General features: G+C 40.0%; 3 protein-coding genes across 4 annotated transcripts in view; all 3 read right to left on the bottom strand.

Annotated features, from left to right (window-relative positions):
* STX7 (syntaxin 7) overlaps nucleotides 1-10,851 on the bottom strand; it is a 47,816-nt gene extending 36,965 nt beyond the window's left edge. Inside the window, exons 1-2 of one of the 2 annotated variants that reach the window (XM_036414324.1) lie at nucleotides 10,842-10,851; nucleotides 650-652 (exon numbers count right to left, since the gene is read on the bottom strand). The gene's annotated coding sequence lies outside the window, so the exon portion shown is untranslated. Of the gene's footprint in view, nucleotides 1-643; nucleotides 774-10,841 lie in introns of those variants that run through there. The other variant, XM_036414323.2, reaches the window with a different exon arrangement.
* A 1,240-nt stretch (nucleotides 10,852-12,091) lies between these two features.
* On the bottom strand, nucleotides 12,092-13,245 carry LOC118705037 (trace amine-associated receptor 4-like). The gene has a single exon (XM_036413193.2). The coding sequence runs from the start codon at nucleotides 13,223-13,225 to the stop codon at nucleotides 12,092-12,094; it is 1,134 nt and encodes a 377-aa protein (XP_036269086.1). The 5' UTR covers nucleotides 13,226-13,245.
* Nucleotides 13,246-19,064: 5,819 nt separating this feature from the next.
* Nucleotides 19,065-21,575, bottom strand: LOC118705900 (trace amine-associated receptor 3). The gene has a single exon (XM_036415028.2). The coding sequence runs from the start codon at nucleotides 21,496-21,498 to the stop codon at nucleotides 20,467-20,469; it is 1,032 nt and encodes a 343-aa protein (XP_036270921.1). The 5' UTR covers nucleotides 21,499-21,575; the 3' UTR covers nucleotides 19,065-20,466.
* Between the last annotated feature and the right edge of the window lie 2,645 nt (nucleotides 21,576-24,220).

Consider the following 24,220-nt stretch of genomic DNA (forward strand, 5'->3'; position numbering starts at 1 on the left):
TGTCTGAATGTAAATAAAGTAACCGCCCAGGAAACTAGAGAGGGGAGGCATCTTGAGATACTTTGTGTATTTTTAAACGTCTTTATAGAAAACAATTCATGACATGTATGGAGAACGTCAAGGGAAGTTAGATTTAATCAAGCCAAATAGAAAATCGGCCACAATGAGCCTCTGAATCAAGGTATGTGGTCCCTTTAACGGTAGCCCTCTAGGCTTAGTCCTTCCAGATCCGGAAGGAGAACTTTAAAATGTGTTTTTCTAAAATCAGTGGGTTAAAAAGAGGAAGAGGTCAGCAGAAGCCGGATTCCAGAGCCGGCGGGGGCTGGCTCCCGACGGTCCCGCCCCGGAGCGCGCTGCCCGCAGGTGCGCCCGTGCGATCTGGGCCCGGGGGCCGCGGGGGAGGCGGCGAGGCTGCAGCCGCCGGACCGGGCCCCCTGGCCGCGCCGCTCACCGGGGGCCGGGGCGTGCGGGGCGTGCGGGGCGCGGGGCGCCCGGACCGGGGATCCCCGCCCCTCCGCCCCCCGCGCCTGCCGCAAAGCGCAGGACGCCACCTGACGACGCGGAGACACAAGGAGGCGCAGCATCTGCAGGGACATCGGACCGCGGGTGTCCGGCCAGGACCCCGTTCGCATGCTCGTCTTACCTCCACCGCCTGGGCTTCCTCCTCCTCCACCTCCTTCCGCTCCGACCACAGGCTCCCGCGGGCCCCGGAGCCCCGAGACACGATTCTCGGCGGCTGGGTGTTGGCGATGGGACACCCACTGCGCATGCCCCACCATACAGCCCAGGAAGGGGGCGGGGTTGCCTCTCTCCCATTGGACCGCGGTGCTGAGTGACAGCCGTCGAATCCCGCCCCCTTCTGATTCCAAACTAAGGAATGGGCATATCAGCAAAATTGCAAGGGAGGTATTTGGGGGGCGGGGAGGGGAAGGGGGGTCTGACTTACAGATGGTGAACGCCTTAGCTTGCGTGCAAAAAAAAAAGGAGAAAGAAATGGAGGGCAGCTGTCTTCTCTATCTGCTGAAAACCCGCCCCATCAGCTCATTCCGGTCTTGTTTCCTAACCCTTGACTGATTTCACAGTTCCAGTAAAAACTGCGAACACAAATCGCAAATCGACAATCCCGGCAGGAACAATGAAAGAATAAGTCAGGAGTCATCTCCGTGTGCTCATCTAGTAGGCAAGTCTTCATAGCATACAAGGCGTTCATTCTCAGCATCCTGGAAGGGCAGGGCATATTTTGCACAGGGTTTGAAAAAAGCAGAAAATCTTCTAGCAACAAATATTAAACAATAATGTAATTGGTAGATAAAAAGCATCACTTTCTTCAAGTGAAATAAGTACCTCACCAAATTAGCTTGCCCTTTGCTTACATTAGGGCGACATTATTTTCTGAAAGGATCCCCAGGACATCAAAAGTCCAATGCACTTAAGTGGGGAAAAAGCAACCCCAGAATATTTTGCATTGGTACCACCTGAGCAAATTCTTTTATATATATATATATATATATATCCACTGATAAGAAGCAAGGATCTCTTGCTTTATCTTTCATTTTTTACTTTTAACAAAGAAATGGGAGCAAGATGTATTTTGTGTTTCTCACCTTTATTGAAGAAAACTACAGTGCAAGTTTGATAATAAGCTGCAGCTTATACTCTGTCCCTGTAAAAAGGGAGCAATAGAGAGAGATGGGCATTCCGCCAAGCTGAAGCACACATTCCATCTAAAAGAGTAGTATGATTCAGCCATAGCTGATGTGGACTTTGAGGGATTTTGACCTAATATAGTCAAATTATCTGCTTTGTTAAGATATCATGGAAATTCAGATTTTTATGTGAAATTCCTCCTATTTTTCAATATTCTTAGATTTTAATTAAACATTTTGTGATCAGATAAAATATCTTTCGGCCTCTGTAAAAGACAGTAGTGTCAACCATAGAGTTTTAAAGCTGAAGAGGAGGCCCTTAATAGATGATCTAGCTCTACTTCCTCATTTCACATATTAAAGAAACTGAAACCAAAAGAAAATTCATCAAAATCACCCAAATGATTATGAGCAGCACAGGTCCAAATGACTTAATTCAGAATCTTGAGTACTTCCTACCATATAATTCATTCAGCAAGGATCCATTGAAAACCTCTCATATGTCAGGTACTTTTCTGGGCACTGAGATAACTAAGAGGACTAGGATATTTTCCCTCAAGGAGTACAAGGAGTTGGATCCTCCCCAGGACACTGTAAGATATGCTCTGATGAAGATTTGTACACAGCACCATGGGATCCAGAGATGCGGAAGCCTTACTGTGGAGTCAGGGACCATTTCAAAGGAGAAGTGTTAACAGAACACTTAAGTGTTAACAAAAAAGTCTTGATTTTTGGAAAGAAAGCAGGACGTCTGGCCACCTTAGGTTGGAGTTATAGGAAGAGATGAGCTCTCTAACTCTCACGATGGAATGTTATGAACTTTCTATGTTTAAGGAGGGCATAGGAAAAACAACCCTGACAAGAAGTAGTCAGAGAAATAGGAAATAAACCAGGAAAAGGTAAACTAAAGAATGAAGGAAAACATCTCAAAAAGAGGTAATGATCTACGATATTACATATCACAGTAAGTTCAAGTATTTTAAGAAGCGCAACTTGTGCATTGGACTTGAGAATTAAGGAGTAGTTGGTGTCATGGACATAGACAATAGGGTAGTGAAGACATGGGGGCAGAGGTAGAGGTTGGGAGAAGAGGGAGAAAGGGGAGGGGGAATGGGAGATATCTATAATACTAGCAACAGTATTTTTGTATATACACTTTATATATGTACATATATGTAACAAAGTGGTTGGTGAATTTAGGCATTTCAATCATCAAGGAACTACCATGCAAAGAATTTACATCTACATAAGGTCCAGTGTATTCTCCAAACATCCTTTCATGTTACATTGATGAGGGGAAAGTGGGGGAAGAGCCAGAGCCTCTGTGTGGATTAAATCGGTGTAAAACTGCATGCTGGCGCTGCTGTGGCTCACTCAGGGTACACGATGGAGGCTTTGTACAATAGAAACCCAGACTCATGGAAGAAATGCTGTGAGACCCAGAGGTGTTGGAATGTCCTGGTGGCTGGATGTCCTGGGAACAATTGGCCGAAGTCAGCTGGGATTGAGCAAATCAGGGGTGGGTTACAAACTGTATGAGAAAGAACAAAAATAGCCAATAATTATGCTTGGAAAGCAAACCAAAGTACACAAAGAAAAGCAAAATAAAACAAGCTGTTTTATTGTTGCTATTTGGACCAAGCAAATAAAAAAACAAATCTGGATTTAATACGGGGAGAATCTATTCGGAAGTTATTGTAATGGGGAGAAACCTTTAGTATAAGTTTTGCAGATGTTTCATGATTTAGGCAATAGTATTATCCTATATAATAAAGAGTTAATATGCTAATTAGGCCTGACAGCAGAACGACTAGTGGGTGGGGCGTGGCAGCTAGGGCTTCAAGGGCCTACTCTTACACAAATTTCATATATAAGAGAGAGGAATAAACAAGACTAGAAAGAATTGGGTGTGAGGCCTTGGAATGAATGGATTTGACAAGATCAGAAAATGTTTCACCTTGAGGCCAGTCTAGAGGGGGTGCTGTTGAGGAAGGGCTGAGGCTGGACTAAAGTTCAGGCACTTGGGGAGGAAGGGGAGAATCTTAACCAAAGTTTGGCTAGCAAGCATTTTGTCCTGATTGATCTGTACTGACAGAAGTTTAGTTAACCATTCAGGAGGCAAATGGGGATCTGGCCTTGTCCAGCCTTGTAGGTAAATGAGCAGGAGTGGGGTTTTCAGGAAGAGGGAATTCTGTGAGTCTTATCCAAGTCATATGAGGAAGGGTGGTTATATACCATAAGCCCATTTCCCAGAAACCGAGTGTATGAGGACTTCTTTAACTATCACTGTTTTCAAGATCACAAGGCCCAGGTAAAATTCAGCATCATCAGACGCCTAAGAGACTGGCGATGTGAGAAAGAATGATAATACAGGGTGCTGCCAAGGGTAGAATATGAGGAAATGAACACTGCCTTATAGTGTGGCAGCTCTTCAAATGGACACAGCCTTTCAGCAAACTTTCAAATGTAAGCTCATCAGCCTCATCTTTAAAAATTGATACCAAGAGAATGCTTGGACAAGTGTGCTGATATAATCTATATTATGATATTATTTTAAATACCAAACATTTGGGAACAACATAAATACCTGTCATTGAGATCCATTAAGGATATTTGCACACACATAACAATGTGGCATTAGCAAAGATAATGGAGAGTTAGAAGTAGTGTAGTGATTAAGAGTTGCTCGCTGGAGTCAGGCTGCCTGAGTCAAACCCCAGCTTCAGCATTTATTGACACGTAATCTTGGGCAACTCAATCTCTCTGTGCCTCAGTTTTTTTCACCTGGGAAATAGAAATGTATTTATGTCATAGGTTTGTTAGAGGGATTACATGAGTTAATACAAACTAGCATGTAGTGTAACATAAATATAATAGTACTAGAGGCCCAGTGCACAAATTCGTGCACCAGGGGAGAAGTGGGGAGGGTCCCTCTGGGTGCCTGAAACCTGCAGTCCAACCCCGCCTGCAGCTCCTTCCTGCTGCTCCCACTCATCCTGGCCCCACTGTGCCTGCCACAGATTTGCACCCAATCAATTCCTATCGGAAGAGGCTAGTGCTGCCATAGCAGCACTTGGCAGCCATAGCTCTGCATCTGTCACCCTCCAAAGGGGAGTGGCCTGTGAATCAGGCTGAAACCAGCTCTATGACATCCCTGAGGGGGCCTGGATTGTGAAAGGGTGCAGGCCAGGCTAAGGGACCCTACTGGTGCACAATCAGGCTAGGGAGGGATGGCAGGAGGGCTCCAGGGTGTGTACGGCCCATCTCCCTCAGTCCTGATCAGCCAGACCCCCAACCAAGCTAACCTACTGGTTGGAGCATCTGCCCCCTGGTGGTCAGTGTATGTCATAGTGAGTGGTTGAGCAGCCTTAGCATGCCATTAGCATATTACACTTTAATTGATTGTTTGGTTGTTTTGCCATTCAGTCTATTTGCATATTACCCTTTTTATAGGATAGTTAGTTTTTCCAGATTTATATTATTGGCAAAGGTGTTTTTCCTATATTAAATATGAAATCCAGCTACAAAATAAAATATGTGTTATTATACCACCTTTAAATGGCACCAAAAGCAAAGGCAACAAAAGAAAAAACAAAGAAGTTGGACCACAAACTAAAAGGAAACCATCAATAAAATGAGCCCGGCTGGTGTGGCTCAGTGGTTGAGCATCGACCCCATGAATCAGGAGGTCCTGGTTGACTCAGGGTCAGGTTACATGCCTGGGCTCAATTCCCAGTAGGAGGGTGTCCAGGCGGCCACCAGTCAATAATTCTCTCATCATTGATGTTTCTATCTCTTCCTCTCCCTCTCCCTTCTCTCTGAAATCGATTAAAAAAACATTTTAAAATGATGCTCAACATCACTAATAATAAGAAAAATGAAAATCAAAACCACCAAGAGATAGCACCTAACATCTATTAGAATGGCTGGTAACAAAAAGACTAGACATAAGTCTTGCTGAAGATGTAAGAGAAAGGGAGTCCTTATGCATGTGAGTGGAATGTAAATTGGTACAGCCATTATGGCAAATAGTTCCTCAAATATTTAAAAATAAGACTAGGATCAGTGACAAAAGTCAACAAAAACGTAGAATTCTATTAGGTAGACAATTATAAAATTATTAATTCAATGATCAGTTGGTATCATATCAGCTTTAGTTGGAAAAACAGCAAATTACTCTTCACAACACATCTTCTATCGCATATGTACAGGGTCAGGTAAAAGTAGGTTTACAGTTCATATGGAAAAGAATGCAATAATTAATAAATAATACAAGAATAAACTCTGGTCTTCGTGCTCACAACTGTAAGCCTCCTTTTGCCCCACCTTAGATGTAAAACCGCAGGAGTTCAGAACAAGCCACCCCAAGATGTGCTTCTGTGGAATGTGGGTTGTTTTGAGCTAAAGGGAATTCTAGTTTCAGGCTCAAGAGAAACATCTGCCCACCCTCACCCTTTAACTACCTAAAAGAACTTGAATTAGGGGCTTTGCCCATAATAAGAGCTTATCAACGATAACCTTTTTGGCCCACCTGTACAACAAGAGCAAGCTTTTATTCAAGAAACACCTGCTTTTCTTGTCATTCTGCAGTGAAGCTTCCAAGGTGCATTACCTCATCCCTAGCTCAGGATGTCATCTATACTGTACCTCAGTCTTCCTTTTATCTCTGAACCTCTAGGGCATGTGAGGTCTCTGACTAGCTCATGTGTGTGGGGTTCCCATACATATGTATGTATTAAATGTGGTTGTTTTCTCTTGCTAATCTGCCTCATGTCTATTCGATTATTAGACCTTAAGGGTAGTGGAACGTTTGTACCTCCTATAGAACCACAAAACATTGGCTGGGAGTTATTTGGAGTCAGTAAATAGCATCTTGGGGTCAGTTATTTTACCCGTTACCCCTGTAACACTGTAAGTACAATGTTAAGCAAAAGTGAAAACGTTCAGAAACAGTCAAACAATTACAAATCCTCATGTACACAACCTTTCTTTTTCTTATATGAACAACAGATGGAAGCTTAGAGAGTTTAGAGGTGTGTGCAGGGTCACAGAAATCAGAAACTTGAATCCTACATGTCCTTATTAACTCTCTTCAGAGTCGCTCTGATGAGAGAACTTTCTACAAGAGATACCAACAATTTGGCTCTCCCAAGCTCTTGCCCTTGAGAGATGGTCCTCCTTCTTTCTAGAGTTCTTATCTCAGAGCACTGAATTGTCTACTTGCTAACCCAAAGTAGGCTATGAAATTATTCAGGCTAGGAACTGTGACTTTTATCACATTATTTGCACCTAGGAGGGATGGATACCTAGCTAGAAGGCGCTTGGCAAGTGTGAAAGGAATGAATTGGTTCTTCTGACTCCAGTATTTCTCAAAAAGTGTTCTGTGGAATGACACAATCATAAGAGGTACTTGATTTAAAAAGCATATTTCTGATTTCACTCCAGTTCTAGAGATTAGAACTTCCGGGTGTAGGTCCTGGAAACCCTAAGTCCCTCCTATGATTCTTACAAAGGCAAAAGTTCAAAAACCTTTCCTTGTTTTTATGGAGGGGTGCCTTGGACTGGCATGCTTTCAAGGTGTTTGTTGGGAGGTTGGGAGGCCCTCTCCTCTCCCTTTGTGTGTGTGTGTGGGGGGGGAGGGTAGGGGGGGTGGGGGGGGGGAGGGAATCATTTTTAAACAGTCACTTCTAAGCATTTACCTGCTTAGCTTTTGAGTCTCCTTGTTGGGTCAGCCCAATATTGTTCAGAGTGACCACTAAGGGGCAGCAGAGTATGGAAAAATAAGAGAATCACAAAGCACAGTGGAGACCTTACCTTTGAAATAGTTCCGTAATAAAGACGCTCCAATCCCCTTCCTACTTTTACCTACCATGTAAATACCTCTTTTCATCAATGTCCTCCGCTCCCCTGCAGCCAGATTTACATTGATAGTTCTTGCCTGAATCAGTATTAATTGTGATGACTTTAAAATTATGATATTATCAACCACGAAGATCTTTACATACAAGCTGATCATGACGAGGCACGGGGGAAAAAACAGGGAAGTTCAACCAGACCCAAAACTTATTGAACAATCCTGGGGCAAGACCCATTCACCTGGTAGAAGAAGGTCAGGGGTGCTCTCCAGCAGTTTGGTTGAAGACAATGCTCATTTATGGCTTCTATTCTTCCTCCTCTCTCTGCAAACAGGCCACCTGTCACACACACACACACACACACACACACACACACACACACACACAGAGAGAGAGAGAGAGAGAGAGAGAGAGAGAGAGAGAGAGAGAGAGAGAGAGAAAGAGAAAAAAGAAAAAGGAAATAAATTATTTGTTTGCTAAACAATTAGGAAGTGAAATCTAGAGAGGAACTAAGGGCAATTTGGAACCGAATAAAATTTCCTTGGGCACTGAATCAAATGCACCCTGAAAACCAAATGCAGCGTAGGATTCGAGGTCTCATAAGACTTGAATCTAGCCCTGGTTTACCTGACTTTTGAAGGTAGTTTAGATGTTATCCTTAAGGAAAGAGAAGAAGGATATAAGCTAAATGTTTTCTCAAAGAGAAAACCTTGTTAATAATTCATTACTTGGGTAAAAAGTAACTTCTGGGTTCTCTTTTTGAGAATTAAATAAATTGACAATAAAATCAATAATTTAAGCTTTCTAATAATATGTCAACTTTTCCCAAGGGAAAAAAAAATCAGTAATTCCAAAATACAAGTAATCGAAAGAATGAAATTGCCCTGTTTTAGCTTTGCATCCTGCACAATTTCTAAAGTTAACACACAATATTTATACATCTTGGGAAAACTATCTGATATAAAAAAGTATTTTATCTATCTTAACACTAGTCTGTAAAATGTTTAAGCAAGTTTTAACAAATTGAATTCCGAGTTTCCAAGCTATTTACAGAGGTAGGAATAAGAATCACTTAAGAGCCGAAACTGGTTTGGCTTAGTGGTAGAGCATTGGTCTGTGGACTGAAAGGTCCCAGGTTCGATTCCGGTCAAGGGCATGTACCTGGGTTGCGGGCACATCCCCAGTAGGGGGTGTGCAAGAGGCAGCTGGTTGATGTTTCTCTCTCATCGACATTTCTAGCTCTCTAGCTCCTTCCTTTCCTCTCTGTAAAAAAAAAAAAAAAAAAAAAAAAAAAAAAAAAAAAAAAAAAGAATCTAAAAGTACACAAATGGGTATTCTTTATAAAAAAAAAAAAAAAAGAATCACTTAAGAGAAAAAGTCCTTGTAACAGATAGACATATGTAGAATCCTCTTCCATCTGCAAAGATGACAGATGTGCAATTAGTTAATGATCGTATACTCCAAATAGAAACTACGTCTCCATATGGTATGGTATGCAAATGAGCACTGAATAAGTACCCTGGGACCTGGTTTACACTATTCACAGGTCTCAGTAGTTTGCTTTCTTCTCAGTAGAGGATCATTATTTATCCTGCCAATTAATTAGAGATGAAAATGAAATACTACTGGATTTGTAAAGTCTTTAACTTTTTCAGTGAGTTTCACATATCCCTACTGCTTTAAGTTTTTTGTATACATTTCTCTCAACAAGAGAAATAATTGGAATAACTAACCCTAAATCCTTTGGTTTGTGACCCCCACACTGAATTTATCTTGTCTTCTTTAAGCTCTGTGTTTTGTACTGTTTAAGGAAATCACAGTAGATGAAGCAGTTCACCTGGACACAGAGGAGTGAGATTCTTGCTCTGCCATTTTTTTAAATCATCACTTATCCTCCCCTCCCCATCCCTGTTTCCCCATCAGTAATAGTACCTACAAATAGATTCATATGCATGTACATCACAAAGCCATCATCTCTATTTCTTTTTTTCTAAATATATTTTTATTGAATTCAGAGAAGAAGGGAGAGAGAGATAGAGATAGAAACATGATGAGAGAGAATCAATGATGAGAGAGAATCACTGATCGTCTGCCTCCTACATGCCACATACTGGGGATCGTGCCCACAACTGAGGCATGTACCCTTGACTGGAATCGAACCAGGGACCCTTCCGTTTGCAGGTCAACACTCAAACGGGTGAGGGCTCATCTCTATTTCTTGATACCAAACCTTCAGAAGGTGGAATGCCTCTTGGTGAAATCAGTTTACAATATAAGTCAAACTGATGTTGCAAAAATGACATAATTCTAACAGTAATAATAAATTACATCCATCAGCAGGGCCTGTAGGATGAGGTGGGACAGGTCCAAACAAATAAAAAAGGTTGACTTGTACTTTCACCTTCTCCACAAAGCCCTCTCTAAACCAGTGGTGATTGCTTAAGACTTGCCTTGTACCAAGTCTATGTGCGTGGAAATAGATTTCTGACTCCAGAAGTTAATCAGACCAAAAAGCCAAAAAAGGTTTTTGGGCCCTAGCTAGTTTAGCTCAGAGGCTAGAGTGTTGGCTTGCAGACTGAAGGGTCCTAGGTTCAATTTATTTTTCTGAATTTGAGTAATGCTTTCTCATTTTCCTCAAATTTTCTATGGTTTAGTCATCCATTGAATGTGCTCAGAGATTTTGATGGGAAGAGCACCATGTCAAGCACTGCGGGATACCAACATGAATAATATAAGGTTATAGTCTTGCATACAAGAAGCTTTTTGGCTAGACTAGAGGTCCAGTAAGCCCCACTCCCGATTGGGGTGAGGGAGTCCAATCTGGGACATGGCCCACTGGTGGAAAGGGGTCCAGGGTGGTTGGTCAGTCAGCACCACCCCCTGATCGAACTCCCAGTTGAACTCCCAGTCGAACTCCTGGTTGAGGGGACAATTTACATAGTAGCATTTTATTGTATAAGATGAACAACTACATACTTGTGCACACCCAACTGTAACACAAAGCAGGATTCATAAGAGACAGGTTTGGGGCAGTGGGATGGACATAGAAGGAGAATGCTGGATATGTTTAATTTGGGATCTTGAGGGAACATTAAAAAAAAAAAGAGATACTTTACTAATAGTAAAAAAAAAATGAGAATCTTGGGGAAAATGATAGGGATGAAGATGAATATATTTGAAGGAATTAGGTGGTAATTGAAGCTGTGAGATTAGATGAAATTAGAACAGGGTTTCTCAACCATGGCATTATTGAATTTTTGAACCAGATAATAGGGGGCTGTTCTGTGCATTATAGGATGTTTAGCAGCATCCCTTACCTCTACCCACTAGATGTCAGTACTACCTCCTCGCTGGTTGTAACAAACAAAAATGTTTCCAGGCATTGCCTAATATCCTCAAGGGGCATAACTCTCCCTGATTGAGAACCACTAGATTAGAGAGACAGAGAGATAGTGTGAGGAATGAAAAGAATATTATAAAAAAAACAAATTTGACAAAATGAGTTTGGTGAAGGAGAGATAGACATAAGGACACAGAAAAGAGACATTCATTGAGGCAATAAATATTATCCCCAAACTCTGGGACAGTGAAAGAACTTCAGTTTATAAATGAAGCTCAGGCTTGGTGAATAATCAGTATGTGCACACACACACCCCCTCCCAAGAGAAATGGACAGACTACCTCTCTACATGAATGCAGGCCACATGTGTATGTAGATAAAAAGTATATATTGAAAAAAGAAAGAATATGCTTCTAAACATTTTTTTATCCATTCTTATTTAATAAGACAGTTCAATTTGATCAAAGTATTGCCAACCTCACATCAACTCATTTTGAAAAAAGTTTAAGTCAGAACCAATGAAATTGGAAGTAAATACAATTGTCTCCTTCTCCCTTTCTGTCAGTCACATACTTCATAATTCAGGCTCCCAGTACTCTCAAACTCTCTCCCTACTCCCCTAAATGTAACAATAATCTCAAGAAATACTTAGATAAATTGTGCATGGCTGTCAGTGAGTGTGAAAACCAACTGTGTCCTCTCTTCTGATGTTTACAAGAGAAAAAGCAAAAGACCCTTATTATTTAATTTAAGCCAAAGGAATAATTCTAAATCTCTAATTTGGAAATTCAGGAGTCAGCAAGAGAGTTTCTTCTTATTGGAAATGCCTTCCTCAGAACCCTAGAAATTAGACACTTTGGGTTAAAATCGGTTTGGCTCAGTGGATAGAGCATCTGCCTGCAGACTGAAAGGTCCCAGGTTCGATTCCAGTTAAGGGAATGTACCTTGGTTGTGGGCACATGCCCAGTGGGAGGTGTGCAGGAGGCAGCTGATCCATGTTTCTCTCTCATCGATGTTTCTAACTCTTCATCCCTCTCTCTGTAAAAAAATCAATAAAATATATTTTTAAAAATTAGACACTTTGGTAGCTCTGGTATACCAAAAGGCTAGTTTTAGTGTTCCTTTTTAGATATGTGTTGTATCAACTGGAAGAATCTTCTTATCAACTCTGTCCACTCCCCTACCTTTGGGTAGAAAGAGCATCCAAAATTCCCTACCAGGAAAGAATCCTAGAAAACAGAGAGCATTGCCTAAGCATGTTCAGGAAACAGGCTTAGGGTGGAAGAATCAGGGAGGAAGATCATTCCTGTGACAATCATCCTTAAAGCCTTGCGAAACCAAGGATAAAACATGCCATATATAATGGGATTGAAAGTGGAATTAAAATAACCCAGCCAGAGGAAGATATTATACAAATCTTCAGGGGTTGTAAAATTGATGAAAGGGTCTGTAATTGTCAAGAGAAAAAAGGGCAGCCAGCACAGCACAAACACTCCCATGACTATACTTAAAGTCTTGGTGGCCTTGCTTTCTTTTTTCGATGATGCTTTCATTCTGCTTTCTGACCCAACCTGTTTTGTCATAGAACCCATGCCAATTTGCTTAGCATGCTTCCTGGCTACCATGAAAATGTGTATGTAAATCCCCACCATTACCGTCCCAGGAAGAAAAAAGGCTATAAAAGAGGCCATCACCCCCCAAAATTTGTTAAATATCAACACACACAAACCTGTGCAGTCAATGGCTGCAACGAAATCTTCTGCACCGATTATGTTTAATTCTGAGAATACCAGGCCAAAGGCAAAAAAGATTGGGATAGACCAACTGATGAGCAGAAAGAGCTCTATGACAGGAATGGTAATTTTGGTAACATAATGCAAAGGGTCACAAACAGCATAGTAACGATCCACTGAGATGAAGCAGAGGTGAAAAATGGAGGTGGTACAGAGCATGATGTCACAGCAGCTATGCACTTTGCAAAAGAGATCTCCAAAGTACCAGCAGGACTCGATGGACCGGATCATGCTGAAGGGCATGACCACGCAGCTCAGCAGGAAGTCGGTGGTGGCCATGGAGAGGATCAGGAAGTTGGTTGGGGTGTGGAGCTGCTTGAAGTGGGTGATGGCAACAATCACCACCAGGTTGCCCAGGATGGTCATCACGATAGCACCAACCATGACAAAGTACATGGCAGAGGCGCCCAGCACAGACCTCACATTTCTAGGGCATGAGTTGTTAATCAGAGCAAAGCAAAACTGCACTTCTGCGGGGTCCCAAAGGTCAGGTGAATTCATTGTCTTGGTCCCTTGGGTACTATGAGTCTTTTGCAAAAGTATTGTGTGCCTCTCCTTTCTGTGAAGGAAAGGAAAAACAATAAGAATCATTGGAAGCTTTTCAGAGAGGCCCAGCTAGCTGTGTTTCCAATTCCTGGTGGAATTTCCTGCTGTTCAGGAGCACTGCTTTGGATCCTGCCCTTAATACACACAATATATTTAATTAGGGAAACATTTCTCTATGCAATATATACTACACAGAATTTAAAATTTAAGAAAATATAAGGTAAACTAAAAATATGCTAATGTCTACAAGAATATACATGAATAATCTCAAAATAAAGGGGAAACTATCTCAAATGATAAATTCTGCAAATCTCATGGTTTATCTCCTTTAATTTAACAGCAATTTCCTGAATTCAAATCCAAGTTGAGGTCATTTTGTCCACAGATTTCAAATTCTCATGTTGGAAACAACTTTGATATGTATGCCTGCTCATTGTGTGTGTGTGTGTGTGTGTGTGTGTGTGTGTGTATGTTTTGTTTTGTTTTTTTGTGTGTGTGTTTTCTAAAAAATCTTAGTCACTTATTTAATTTTTTAACATATTTGTTTATTGAATTTATTGGGGTGATATTGGTTAATAAATTTAGATAGGTATCAGGGATACAATTTTATATTACATTCTGTGCTCATTGTGTAAACTGTTGCTTTATATAATTTAAGCTGTTGCTCTTAAAATGTGGAATTAATGGGACTGACTCACCCTAGTGTGACATGGGTTTGACTTGTTTTTCCAGGTCTGGGACTGGATGTGTAACTCTGATGACCAGTGACAAGCATTGTGAGATCTAGGGCCAGGTTAGAGAAGTGGACTTTGACCTGAGAATAGATTAAAACTCCTTGGTTCATTGGGAAAACAAATCCGTAAGCACATCCTACCAGATTTACTTGGGAAAGATATTAATGAGAATAAAAGTACCTTTGAAAATAATATTTATAGTATTTGCTATTATAACTTAGCAATCTTTCTAATGTGTATTAGTTGAAATCTTGACAGTATAGCACATCTCATTTGCTCTGAATGTAGTCATTTAATTTCTCAGATTAGCATTTTTCTTTAAATATATTTTAATGGTAGCAATCAAATATTATGCTACTTAAATCAAAACATAGGGAAGTAAAATGTAAGGACACTTAACTTTCTAAATAAACTGTAGCTATCAATTTTAAAATACACAGAACAAGTTAATCATTACTTATCACTTGGTTTCTAAGACCTAAGATACTGAATATAACGAAATCTTAAAAACCTAATCATCTTCTTTACTTAATTAATTGATTAACTTTATTCCGCCTCTTATTTTTAGGTTTGAAATTACATTTTTTATTTAACTCTTTTTAATGTTCCTTTAAAATTTATATTTAAAGATAGCTAACAATTACCACAGCATTATTTATTATTTGTCACCGTATATACATAAACATAGCATTTCTAATACAAAATAGTATACTCTTTAACATTTCATGGTATAATTTTTGGAGTTTAAGGTTTCATTTTTGAGAACACAATTCCTAAAAGATAAAATTATTTAACTCTTATGTTTATAAAATAATTTTATTTGTTGGAAAACACAATGTGAAGCTTCCTGCTAAAAATTAATGGTATTAGCTCATATTTCTGATGTATGATTATTTATTAGAGAATATTTAAATCTTTATTATTAGATTAAGACAAAAAGACATACATTGATTTAAAAAGTTACCACATGGGTGAATTGTTAAGATAATGTCAAAGGTAATAATAATCTTAAGCCCCTAGCTAAGCTTTTGATAAAAAGTTATAAAAACTAAGAAAATACAAATATGATTGCTGATCTACTGCTCTGTTAAAAATAAAAAAAGGTAGTCATGAGATTAAATGCAGTTGCAGTTTTGTTTGTTATTTAAAAACTAAACAGAATAGAGATTATTTTTCTTTGAAGATTCAATTTCTCAAAAGATACAGTAGTTTTTAATAAAATGGACATCTCTATGACATCTCGCTTTTATCATGGAATGTAATATTGCAACAACGAAGCAAATTAACAGCAACATTGCAAACAATTACCTAATGAAATCATAGAAAAGCGTTCATTCTTTTTGCCAGCAGGTAAAAATAAACATTTGTTAACAACCCTGGAGAGGAGCAAAGATTGCATTGTTTTTCAGTTCAAATGTAGGTCTCTAAGGGAAAAGTTACAGAGTAAGGAAAAAGATGCAAAGACTCTGAAATAAAGATTTCAAAAATCTAAAAGTTCCTCAGAATTTTAAGGAAAAACGTGAAAAAGGAACTATGTGATGTTTCCCTTAAATGTTAAATACCTAACATTTTATTAAGGTCTATGTATTCCCTTCAATAAGAAGGAATATATTCAACAAGCTCAATAATATGCTGTAAATAAAGTGGAAAATTAGGAGAGGACACAGGCATGATTTTTTCTTCTCTTACTGGTTACACAGCTCAAACACCCCACTTCTGAGTCTTTCTCTGAAAATGCTTTTATCTTGTGATGTACCTCACTTACACAATAGTTTGTTTAAGTAAGAGAGGTCACTTATAAATTAGATTTAAGAAAGATCTGTGGTAGGTCTTTCTCTCATTGCCTCTTTAGAATTTCAGTGATTTAAAAGAATGAGCCAGACTTATATTCACAGATCAGTATTTTAAATATGATTCCTTTCACCAAGTTAAAAAAAAAAAAAAGATAGATCTATTTGATCATTTTCCTCTCTTAATATATTCTCCTTTGTTTTACCATAATTTGTTTGGCTAATTAGGTATTTTGGAACTAAAACCATTGAGAGGTGACTTATCTGTTGTGCCATAGTTTCTTACCATGAAAATGAGCATTGTGCTCCACTGCTCTCTTCCCGGCTGATTTCCCCCTAGAACATGCACTGAGGCCCCAGATCTCTCAGGTAGGCTCCTGGCAGGCTGCACTGCCATCAGTATTTATACACAGAATATGCCTCCTGCAGCTGTATTACCTGTGTCAACAGGACACAGGTGTGTCCTTAAACAACCTGCAGTGTGCTGCCAGCGAAGAGATCACAGCAAGTCACTAGAGAATTGGCTATGGGAGGGTGAATCTGTTATGTGCTATCAGCCCTCTGACTTCCAAGGGATAATGTGGGCTAGTCTTACACAAGGCCAAAGTGGAAAAGAATGAAAATATGAAAGGTAGGGAGAGAGGAAGGAGAGAAGGAGGAAGAAAGGAAGGAAGGAAAGGAAGAAGGAAGGAAGGAAGGAAGGAAGGAAGGAAGGAAGGAAGGAAGGAAGGAAGGAAGGAAGGAAGGAAAGAAGGAAGGAAGGAAGGAAGGAAGGAAGGAAGGAAGGAAGGAAGGAAGGAAGGAAGGAAGGAAAGGAAGGAAGGAAGCAACGAAGGAAGGAAGGAATTTTAATTCTAATCAACTTCACTTATTACCAAAGACTAGATATTTTCAAACAGTGAGTTCTTTAAACCCTACTGAAAATTCTACTCATCTATATTTTTTCATTTGGCTGCATGCGGTTAGGGATATTTATTCACATTGCAGTTCATTGTGTGCAGTTTTTCCAAATAAAGGTTTTCACCCATACAAAAAGCAGTAAGAGCCATGTTTCAAACCAACTGAATGAAAACTCCCTCGCTATATGTCATGAAAAAATAGCAGGCCAGCTCCAGAGACCGATCCTGAAGCAAAGGAGTGGAGGGGAAAGGGTAAGATGGTCCTGAGGTGGGCAACACGAGGCTTCAGAAGACAGTTTCTCTTGCATTAAAAGGTTGTTAGGCCCTAACTGGTTTGGTTCAGTGGATAGAGCATCAGCCTGAGGACTGAGGGGTCCTGGGTTCGATTCCAGTCAAGGGCATGTACTTTGGTTGTGGGCACATCCCCAGTGGGAGGTATGTAGGAGGCAGCTGATTGATGTTTCTAATTTTCTATCCTTTTCCCTTTCTCTTTGTAAAAAGTCAATATACTATATATTTTTTTTAAAAAAAGGTTGTTAGTCTCAGTTCATTTTTAAACCTTCTTTCAGAAAAAAGGCAACTTCAGGTTCCTGATAATGCTTGAAAGGCTCAAAATACAACATGAAATAGATGTTCCATTCCATTTTGCAAATGTCAAAGCTATTGTCCAATTTGGTTTTAAGAAAGTAAGGTTGGATATTTCAAAAGTTCTCCACAATGACCATTGATGTTTTTAATGACTTTTGGGAAGAACAGCCCATTTAGTTAAGAATATACATGAGGAGGGACTGATGTTTTAAAACATAAATTTGGGTTTTACCCCTCACCCTGTTCTTTGGGTATAAATCCGCATTTGACCTTCTTAGAGTTGGCTGAGTCTAATCTCACTCTCCTCCAACTACAAAAACCCCATTGTAGGAGACTCCCTTGAATAAAGTCTGCCTTATGGTCTTAATAAGTGTAACAAATCTTTTTTTTTTTTGTTTCCTAACATACACCCCATGAAGTTTTTAGAGTAGAGAAATTGTTCAGAAGTAAAGAAACAAATGAGACTTTTTAAAGCAGGAACTGAGAGAAAGCTAAAAGCACTAGAAGGATCACTAGCTATGAAATGTAAGTCACTGCTGGGGTGGGGCAAGTCAATTTTGTTTATATAACTTTATTTTTATTATTGACACTATTACAGATGTCCTCAATTCCCCCCTTCGCCCACTTCCATTCAGTCCCCTCCCTGACCCTGGCCATCACCACACCGTGTTCTGTGTCTATGGGTTATGTATGTTCTTTGGCTAATCTCTTCGCCTTCTATCATCCAGTCGCCCCCTATCCCCCAACCTCTGACAGTTTATAAGTCTGTTCCATGTATGTATGCCTCTGTTTCTAGTTTGTCGTCAGTTTGTTTTGTTCATAGTGAGATTATATGGTACTAGAGGCCCGGTGCATGAAATGTGTGCACAGGTAGGATTCCCTAGGCCTGGTTGGCAATCAGGGCCTATTGGGGCCTCTAGTTGCCAGCCAGGGCCTTCCTTCCAGCTGCCGGCTATATTTGTCTTTCTCTGACCGGCTTATTTTACTTAGCATGTTGTCATCTGTGAAGAAAGAGGCCTGATTGGGTGATGTTCAGGTCTTTTGAGACTCTGGGGAAGAAAGAGCCTGGCAGTGATTCTCATGCCCTCATATCTCTTCTTGACACAGCCTAAAGTCCCCTAAAGGCCAGCAAAAGTTAGATTGGATTAGTAAACATTAAAATACTTAAATTGTGCATTTATTATTCACATTTGCCTTTTTTTTTTTATTGATTTCAGAGAAGGAGGGAAAGATAGAAACATCAATGATGAGAAAGAACCATTGATTGGCTTCCTCCTGCACAGCCTCTACTGGGGATTGAGCCCACAACCCCAACATGTGCCCTCGACCATGTGCCCGGGACCCTTCAGTCCTCAGGTCGATGTTCTATCCACTGAGCCAAACCAGCCAAGGCCCACACTTGCTTTACTACTGACAAGTACAGGGAATGAAACTGTCATGGTCCTGAGGAGGAGTAGACCTTGTGGGGTCATATTGCCCTTCCAGTCCCAAGCTGAGCCCGGGTAATTTTTTATAGTTGGATAGGACAGAGGGTGTCAGGTTATGTGATAAGAAAGTCTTAGAAGAGAAATAAGAAAAAGCCAGGTTAAGTTTTTCTATTCAAAGTTTAACCTAAAGCAGAACTTATTCTTTCTTTATCTTCACCACCTGGCCACTAAGTGGAAACTCCTCAAGGCTAGTCTTAGGTCCTCATTTCCTTTCCTACATTCTCTCCCTAAGTGGGTTCAACCATGTCTTCTCTTTCAGATGTCAGCTACACACCAATATTTGCAGGTCCATCTCTACCCCAGACTTCTCTGAGTGCTGACCCTTAAATCCAATTATTTATTTATTTGTTTGTTTATTTATTTATTTATTTATTTATTATTAGGATGTCTCAAGTTCCCAATATGCCTAGATAGAACTCATGATCTTCCCTTCTCCTCCAAACTGGTTTCCTCCAGGATTTTCTATCTTCCACACTTCCAATTGCACAAGTCAGGATCTATAAATCATGCTTGGAATTCCTCTTTATCACCCTCTAAAGCCTACATAGAAGTCTCACTGGTTTTATCTGGTGGTATTTGATGACTTTGGCAGCTTCCCTCCATTTCATCAGCATCTCCCAAGTCTAAGCTATGCTCATCTCTCAACTGGATTTGCAATAAATAGTTTCCTACTTGTCCGCAAATTCATTCTTGTTCTTCTCTTATTCATTCTACACCAAAGGCATTTCAAACCACTCATCTGCTACCACTGTGCCTCCCTACATCACCCCTCATTCTCTATGGGCCTAAAGCTGAACTTAGATTCAGGGACACTTTGCTCTTCTTTTCCTTTTCTCCCTCCCACAACTTAATTCCAGGTATGAGGAGATGTGGACATGATTGTTACATGTGCTCATGTATGTCCTGATCTATCATATAAAGAAAGGTTCTGTTTGTCTCTTAATGTGTCAGAGAAAAATTACTGGAAGTACTTTTACCTAGGGTTAGTGATCTGACTTAAATCAGTGGCCTTGCGGTGTGGATGGAATTTATTTGGTAAAACTTTAGGCAACTTTCAGAGAAAGTGGTTAAAACAAATCCAAGGAGAAGCTTGTGATGGTTGGCTCGAAGCGTAAATATACCATGCAAGTTAAGCAGCTAGAGACAGAGGAAACAAAGTCATTTCAATATAAGCCACAAAGTAAAAACTCAGAAGTATAAAAGCTCAAATTGTATATGATGATTTGTAATCAACTTTTTCCTCTGAGCAGCTGCATCTAGTGAGCTTCCGGATACCAGGATACAGCTAAACAATCTACATAATGACTGTGAATAATTCTCCCAAGCCAAACGATAAGTAGACTTCTAGTTGATAGTAAATACCAGTCTTACGTTTCACTTTTATGGATTCACAAGTCATAATGATCTTCCCTTTTCTGAATTCCTAGAGTGGAAACTGAGAGGACCCAAAACCATTAGCACTTTTAAAAAATTCTTATATTGGTCTTTAATTGTTTCATGTGTATATTCAAGGCCAATCTATTCTCAACTATGTTTTATGTTTCTTCTGTACATTTTTCTTACCAGTCAGACGTGAATGTTAACAATTAGTAAATGATTGATTGATTGATTGATTGGCTGACCAGAGGTACTGAATGTAGCTCTTATGCAGGTTACAGAACATCTATATTACTGAAATTTGATAGAATAATATTTGCAGTGATCTGGGGATGTAAGGTATGCACCTCAGGTAAAAATAATAACAGCCTCATTTTCAATATTCTATTCATTTTTCTAATGGCTTTTAAATCAATGTGCTTCAGGAAAAAGATTTGCAGTTTCTGAATGGGAGCTAAATATTTTTCCTGACACTATGTACTTGAGGGCTTTTCGAAACCATGGATAAAAGAAACCGTGAATGAGTGGGTTGCAAGTGGAATTGAAGTACCCAAGCCACACTAAGAGATCCAGTATTATGATGGGGGTAGAATAGTCTAAATAGGGGTCGATCAAAACAGCAAGAAAACAAGGCAACCAGCAAGCTAGAAACACCCCCATCACTATACCCAGGGTCTTGGCTGCTTTCCTGTCCTTTTTCTTAGACAGATTTTTTTTCACTTCCTCCTTTGTGGTTTCAGGCATGTTACTGATAACTCGGGCATGTCGCTTGGAAACGATAAAAATTTTGCCATAAATGCCAACCATGATGGAGCCAGGAGTAAAGAAGCATGTAGTGAACAGTATTGTCCCCCAGAATTTGTTAAAAGTAAGTGCACAGAACTTGAAGCAAGCAACAAGGATCTCATAGCTCTGCATCCCCGATACATTGGCCTCAGAGAGAACTAAACTGAAAGAAAAGAGAGCTGGGGCCGACCAGCAAAAGGCCAGCAGTCGCTTTATCATGGAGGGGGTCATGGTGGTTGTGTAGTGTAGAGGGTAGCACACAGCATAAAACCGATCGATAGCGATAGAGCAGAGGTGGAAAATGGAGGTCAGGCTCAGCATCATGTCAAAGCTTGCGTGGAATTTGCAAAAGCCCTCCCCAAAGTGCCAGCAGCTCTCCACGGACCGCACCATGCTGTAGGGCATGATGACGAATCCCAGCAGGAAGTCCGTGGTTGCCATGGAGAGGATCAGAAAGTTCGTGGGGGAGTGAAGCTGCTTGAAATGGGATATGGAAATCATGATGACCAAGTTTCCAAAGATGGTGATCACCATGGCTCCAGTCATCATCGAATACATGAGCACCCGGACTTGGAAAGCGCGGTTGGTGGGAGGGCAGGATTTATTTCCAAGGTCTGGACAACTGGATAAGTCTTCAGGAATGAAAGCGACATCCATGGGCCTTTATCTTTTCAGACTGTTTTTCTAGAAAGATGAATCCGTGTTTCTTCTCTTCTTAAAGTAAGTCCAGTAAGTGTCAACTCCTAATAGTACAATAAAATTCAAAGTCACTTGTTATTCAGTCATTGCAATCATAGTTTATTTAAGTATTTCAAATAAATAAAAGCAGTTGCGCTCACTTTCTGAGTTATTTGCTGCATTAGAAAATGAAACATCTTAGCTCTGCTTACCTTCCCTGTTTTATTCTGTTAAATCTCTTTCCGTATATTTATGCAATATGGGCTTATCTATTGACTGCTTGACTCATGGTAATGTATTGGAAGTTTTTCAAGAGTTTATTTCACTTAGATGAGGTATCTAATATAACCAAATTCATAGAAGCAGAGAACTGTGGTTACCAGAGGTTAGGGTGTGGGGGAAATAGGCAGTTTTGTTCAATGGTTATAAAGTTGCATTTATGTTAGATGGATAAGTTCTAGAGAGCTGCTGTACAACATAGTGCCTATCTATCTATCTATCTATCTATCTATCTATCTATCTATCTATCTATCTATCTATCTATCTATCTAGCCTTATATGCAAAATATCCCCATGGGAGTTCAACTGGAAGACTGATCACATCTCTGTGACATGCACTGACCACCAGGGGGCGGCACTGAACGCAAGAAGGCCCCAGTTGGCAGCTGGCAGCCAGGGATGGGAGGTCCTGGCTGGCATGCTGGCAGCCAGGGTCATTTATTAAAATTTGCATTTTTGTTGCCCTAGCTGGTTTGGCTCAGTGGATAGTGTCAGCCTGTGGACCAAAGGGTCCTAGGTTCGATTCAGGTCAAGGACACGTACCTCAGTTGCAGGCTTCTCCCCTGCCCAGGCCCTGGTCAAGGCAAGTTCAGGATGTAACCAGTCAATGTGTTTCTCTCACACGAATATTTCTCTCTGTCTTTTCCTCTCTCTTCAACTTTCTCTAAAAATCAATGGAAAATGTCTTCAGGTGAGGGTTAAAAAAAAAATCTGAATTTTTGCAATAAAAACAATTGGTTCAATATGCTTAAAATTTTGCTGTAAATGAATGGATTAGTTCAATAAGCACTGTTCATGAAATTATGTTTTGGTATCAAATTGCTCCTGATGCTGCTATGAAATAACCTAGAGCAGCAGTTAGACAAGCAGAGTGGAGAGATTTGCTCTAGACATGTTTTGCTGATCCCTTGACTAGTGAGAAGAGAACCTAAGATGTTGATATCAGAAAGAGCTACAAAGGAGAAAGAAAAGAAAAAAAAAAGCTGAACTTGGGAGGTAGTGGCAGGGGTGGCTCAGGAGCCCCTTTGGTGTTTTAAGGACGTGTTAAGATGCATTTGTAGGATTTTTTTCAGTCCTTGACTCAATGCTTAGCACCTTACCTACCACATGTGAGAGTTGGGTGTTTTCTTCCAGCTGAAACTCAGATACTCCCAAAAATGAAAAAAAAATACTGTGTTGGAGATCACAGACTTACAATTAAATTTATACAATGTTTAGGTCCATGAATATATATGCAGTTAAAGTATATTATAATCCAGGAAACTGCCACACCTTAATTGCCCGTATGATCTCAATTTTCACAGCTATGACATTGAAACAACCTGACATGGCTGTTGCATAAAAGTAACTGCTCAATCTGTTTTTCAGGATCAGGAGGATTCTATGAGGTGTTTCAACCTGAGATCAACTCTTCCACCATGCATACTTATGTTTATAGAAAGGAAGCTTCATATATCTTCAGAACTGGAAAAAATGGAAAAGCCTCAAGTAGAATGTTTACAAAGATTTAGTATGTGCTGTTGTTTCCAGCCCAGTGGCTAATATACATTCCACAGAATGGCTTTGAAATCAGGCAGATCGCCGAAACCGGTTTGGCTCAGTGGTAGAGCGTCGGTCTAAGGACTGAAAGGTCCCAGGTTCGATTCCGGTCAAGGGCATGTACCTTGGTTGCGGGCACATCCCCCATAGGGGGTGTGCAAGAGGCAGCTGGTAGATGTTTCTCTCTCATTGATGTTTCTAGCTCTCTATCTCTCGCCCTTCCTCTCTGTAAAATATCAATAAAATATATTTTTTTAAAAAGAAAAAGAAAAAAAAAGAAATTAGGCAGATCTGTGTTTCATAATTGGTTACACCACTTGGCAATCATATTAGTTTGGAAAGATGTCTCCAAGCCTCAGCTCTTTCTTTTGTAAATTAAAAGTAATATAGCCTATTCTTGATTCAGAGATCAGAAAGAACATATGAAGAGCATCTCTCTGGTAAGCACTCAACGAAATCCCCATTCACCAGGTTATTTTGATTTCTAAATGACTGATTTTCAAATAAACTTTGGCTTGATAACTTGCTTATAAGTTTGGAAGCTATCTACAGTATGAAGAAATTTAGGGCCATTCGCACTATTTCAATCTTCCTCCCTGCTTTTTCTTGTAAGAATTCTGGCATTTCCTTTGATTTTGCCCTTTGGTGAGACTTCCATGTTAACTAGTATATTGAATTGCCATTTTTGTATGTCAAAAATGTTCAAATATTAATAATTACTCACTAGGGTCTTCCCCCCCCCCATTTCAATTTCAAGCACTGACTAATATAAAGGTTGGCATATCTCTACTCATAAAAAATTATGAGTCAGATTTTCAATGCAAGATTATATTTGGGAGCTAAAGCTTACTGAAGAGGCATTTCAAAGAGCTGCACACCTTTA

The sequence above is a fragment of the Pipistrellus kuhlii genome, unplaced genomic scaffold, assembly GCF_014108245.1.
Source record: "Pipistrellus kuhlii isolate mPipKuh1 unplaced genomic scaffold, mPipKuh1.p scaffold_m20_p_5, whole genome shotgun sequence".
Taxonomy (NCBI): Eukaryota; Metazoa; Chordata; class Mammalia; order Chiroptera; family Vespertilionidae; genus Pipistrellus; species Pipistrellus kuhlii.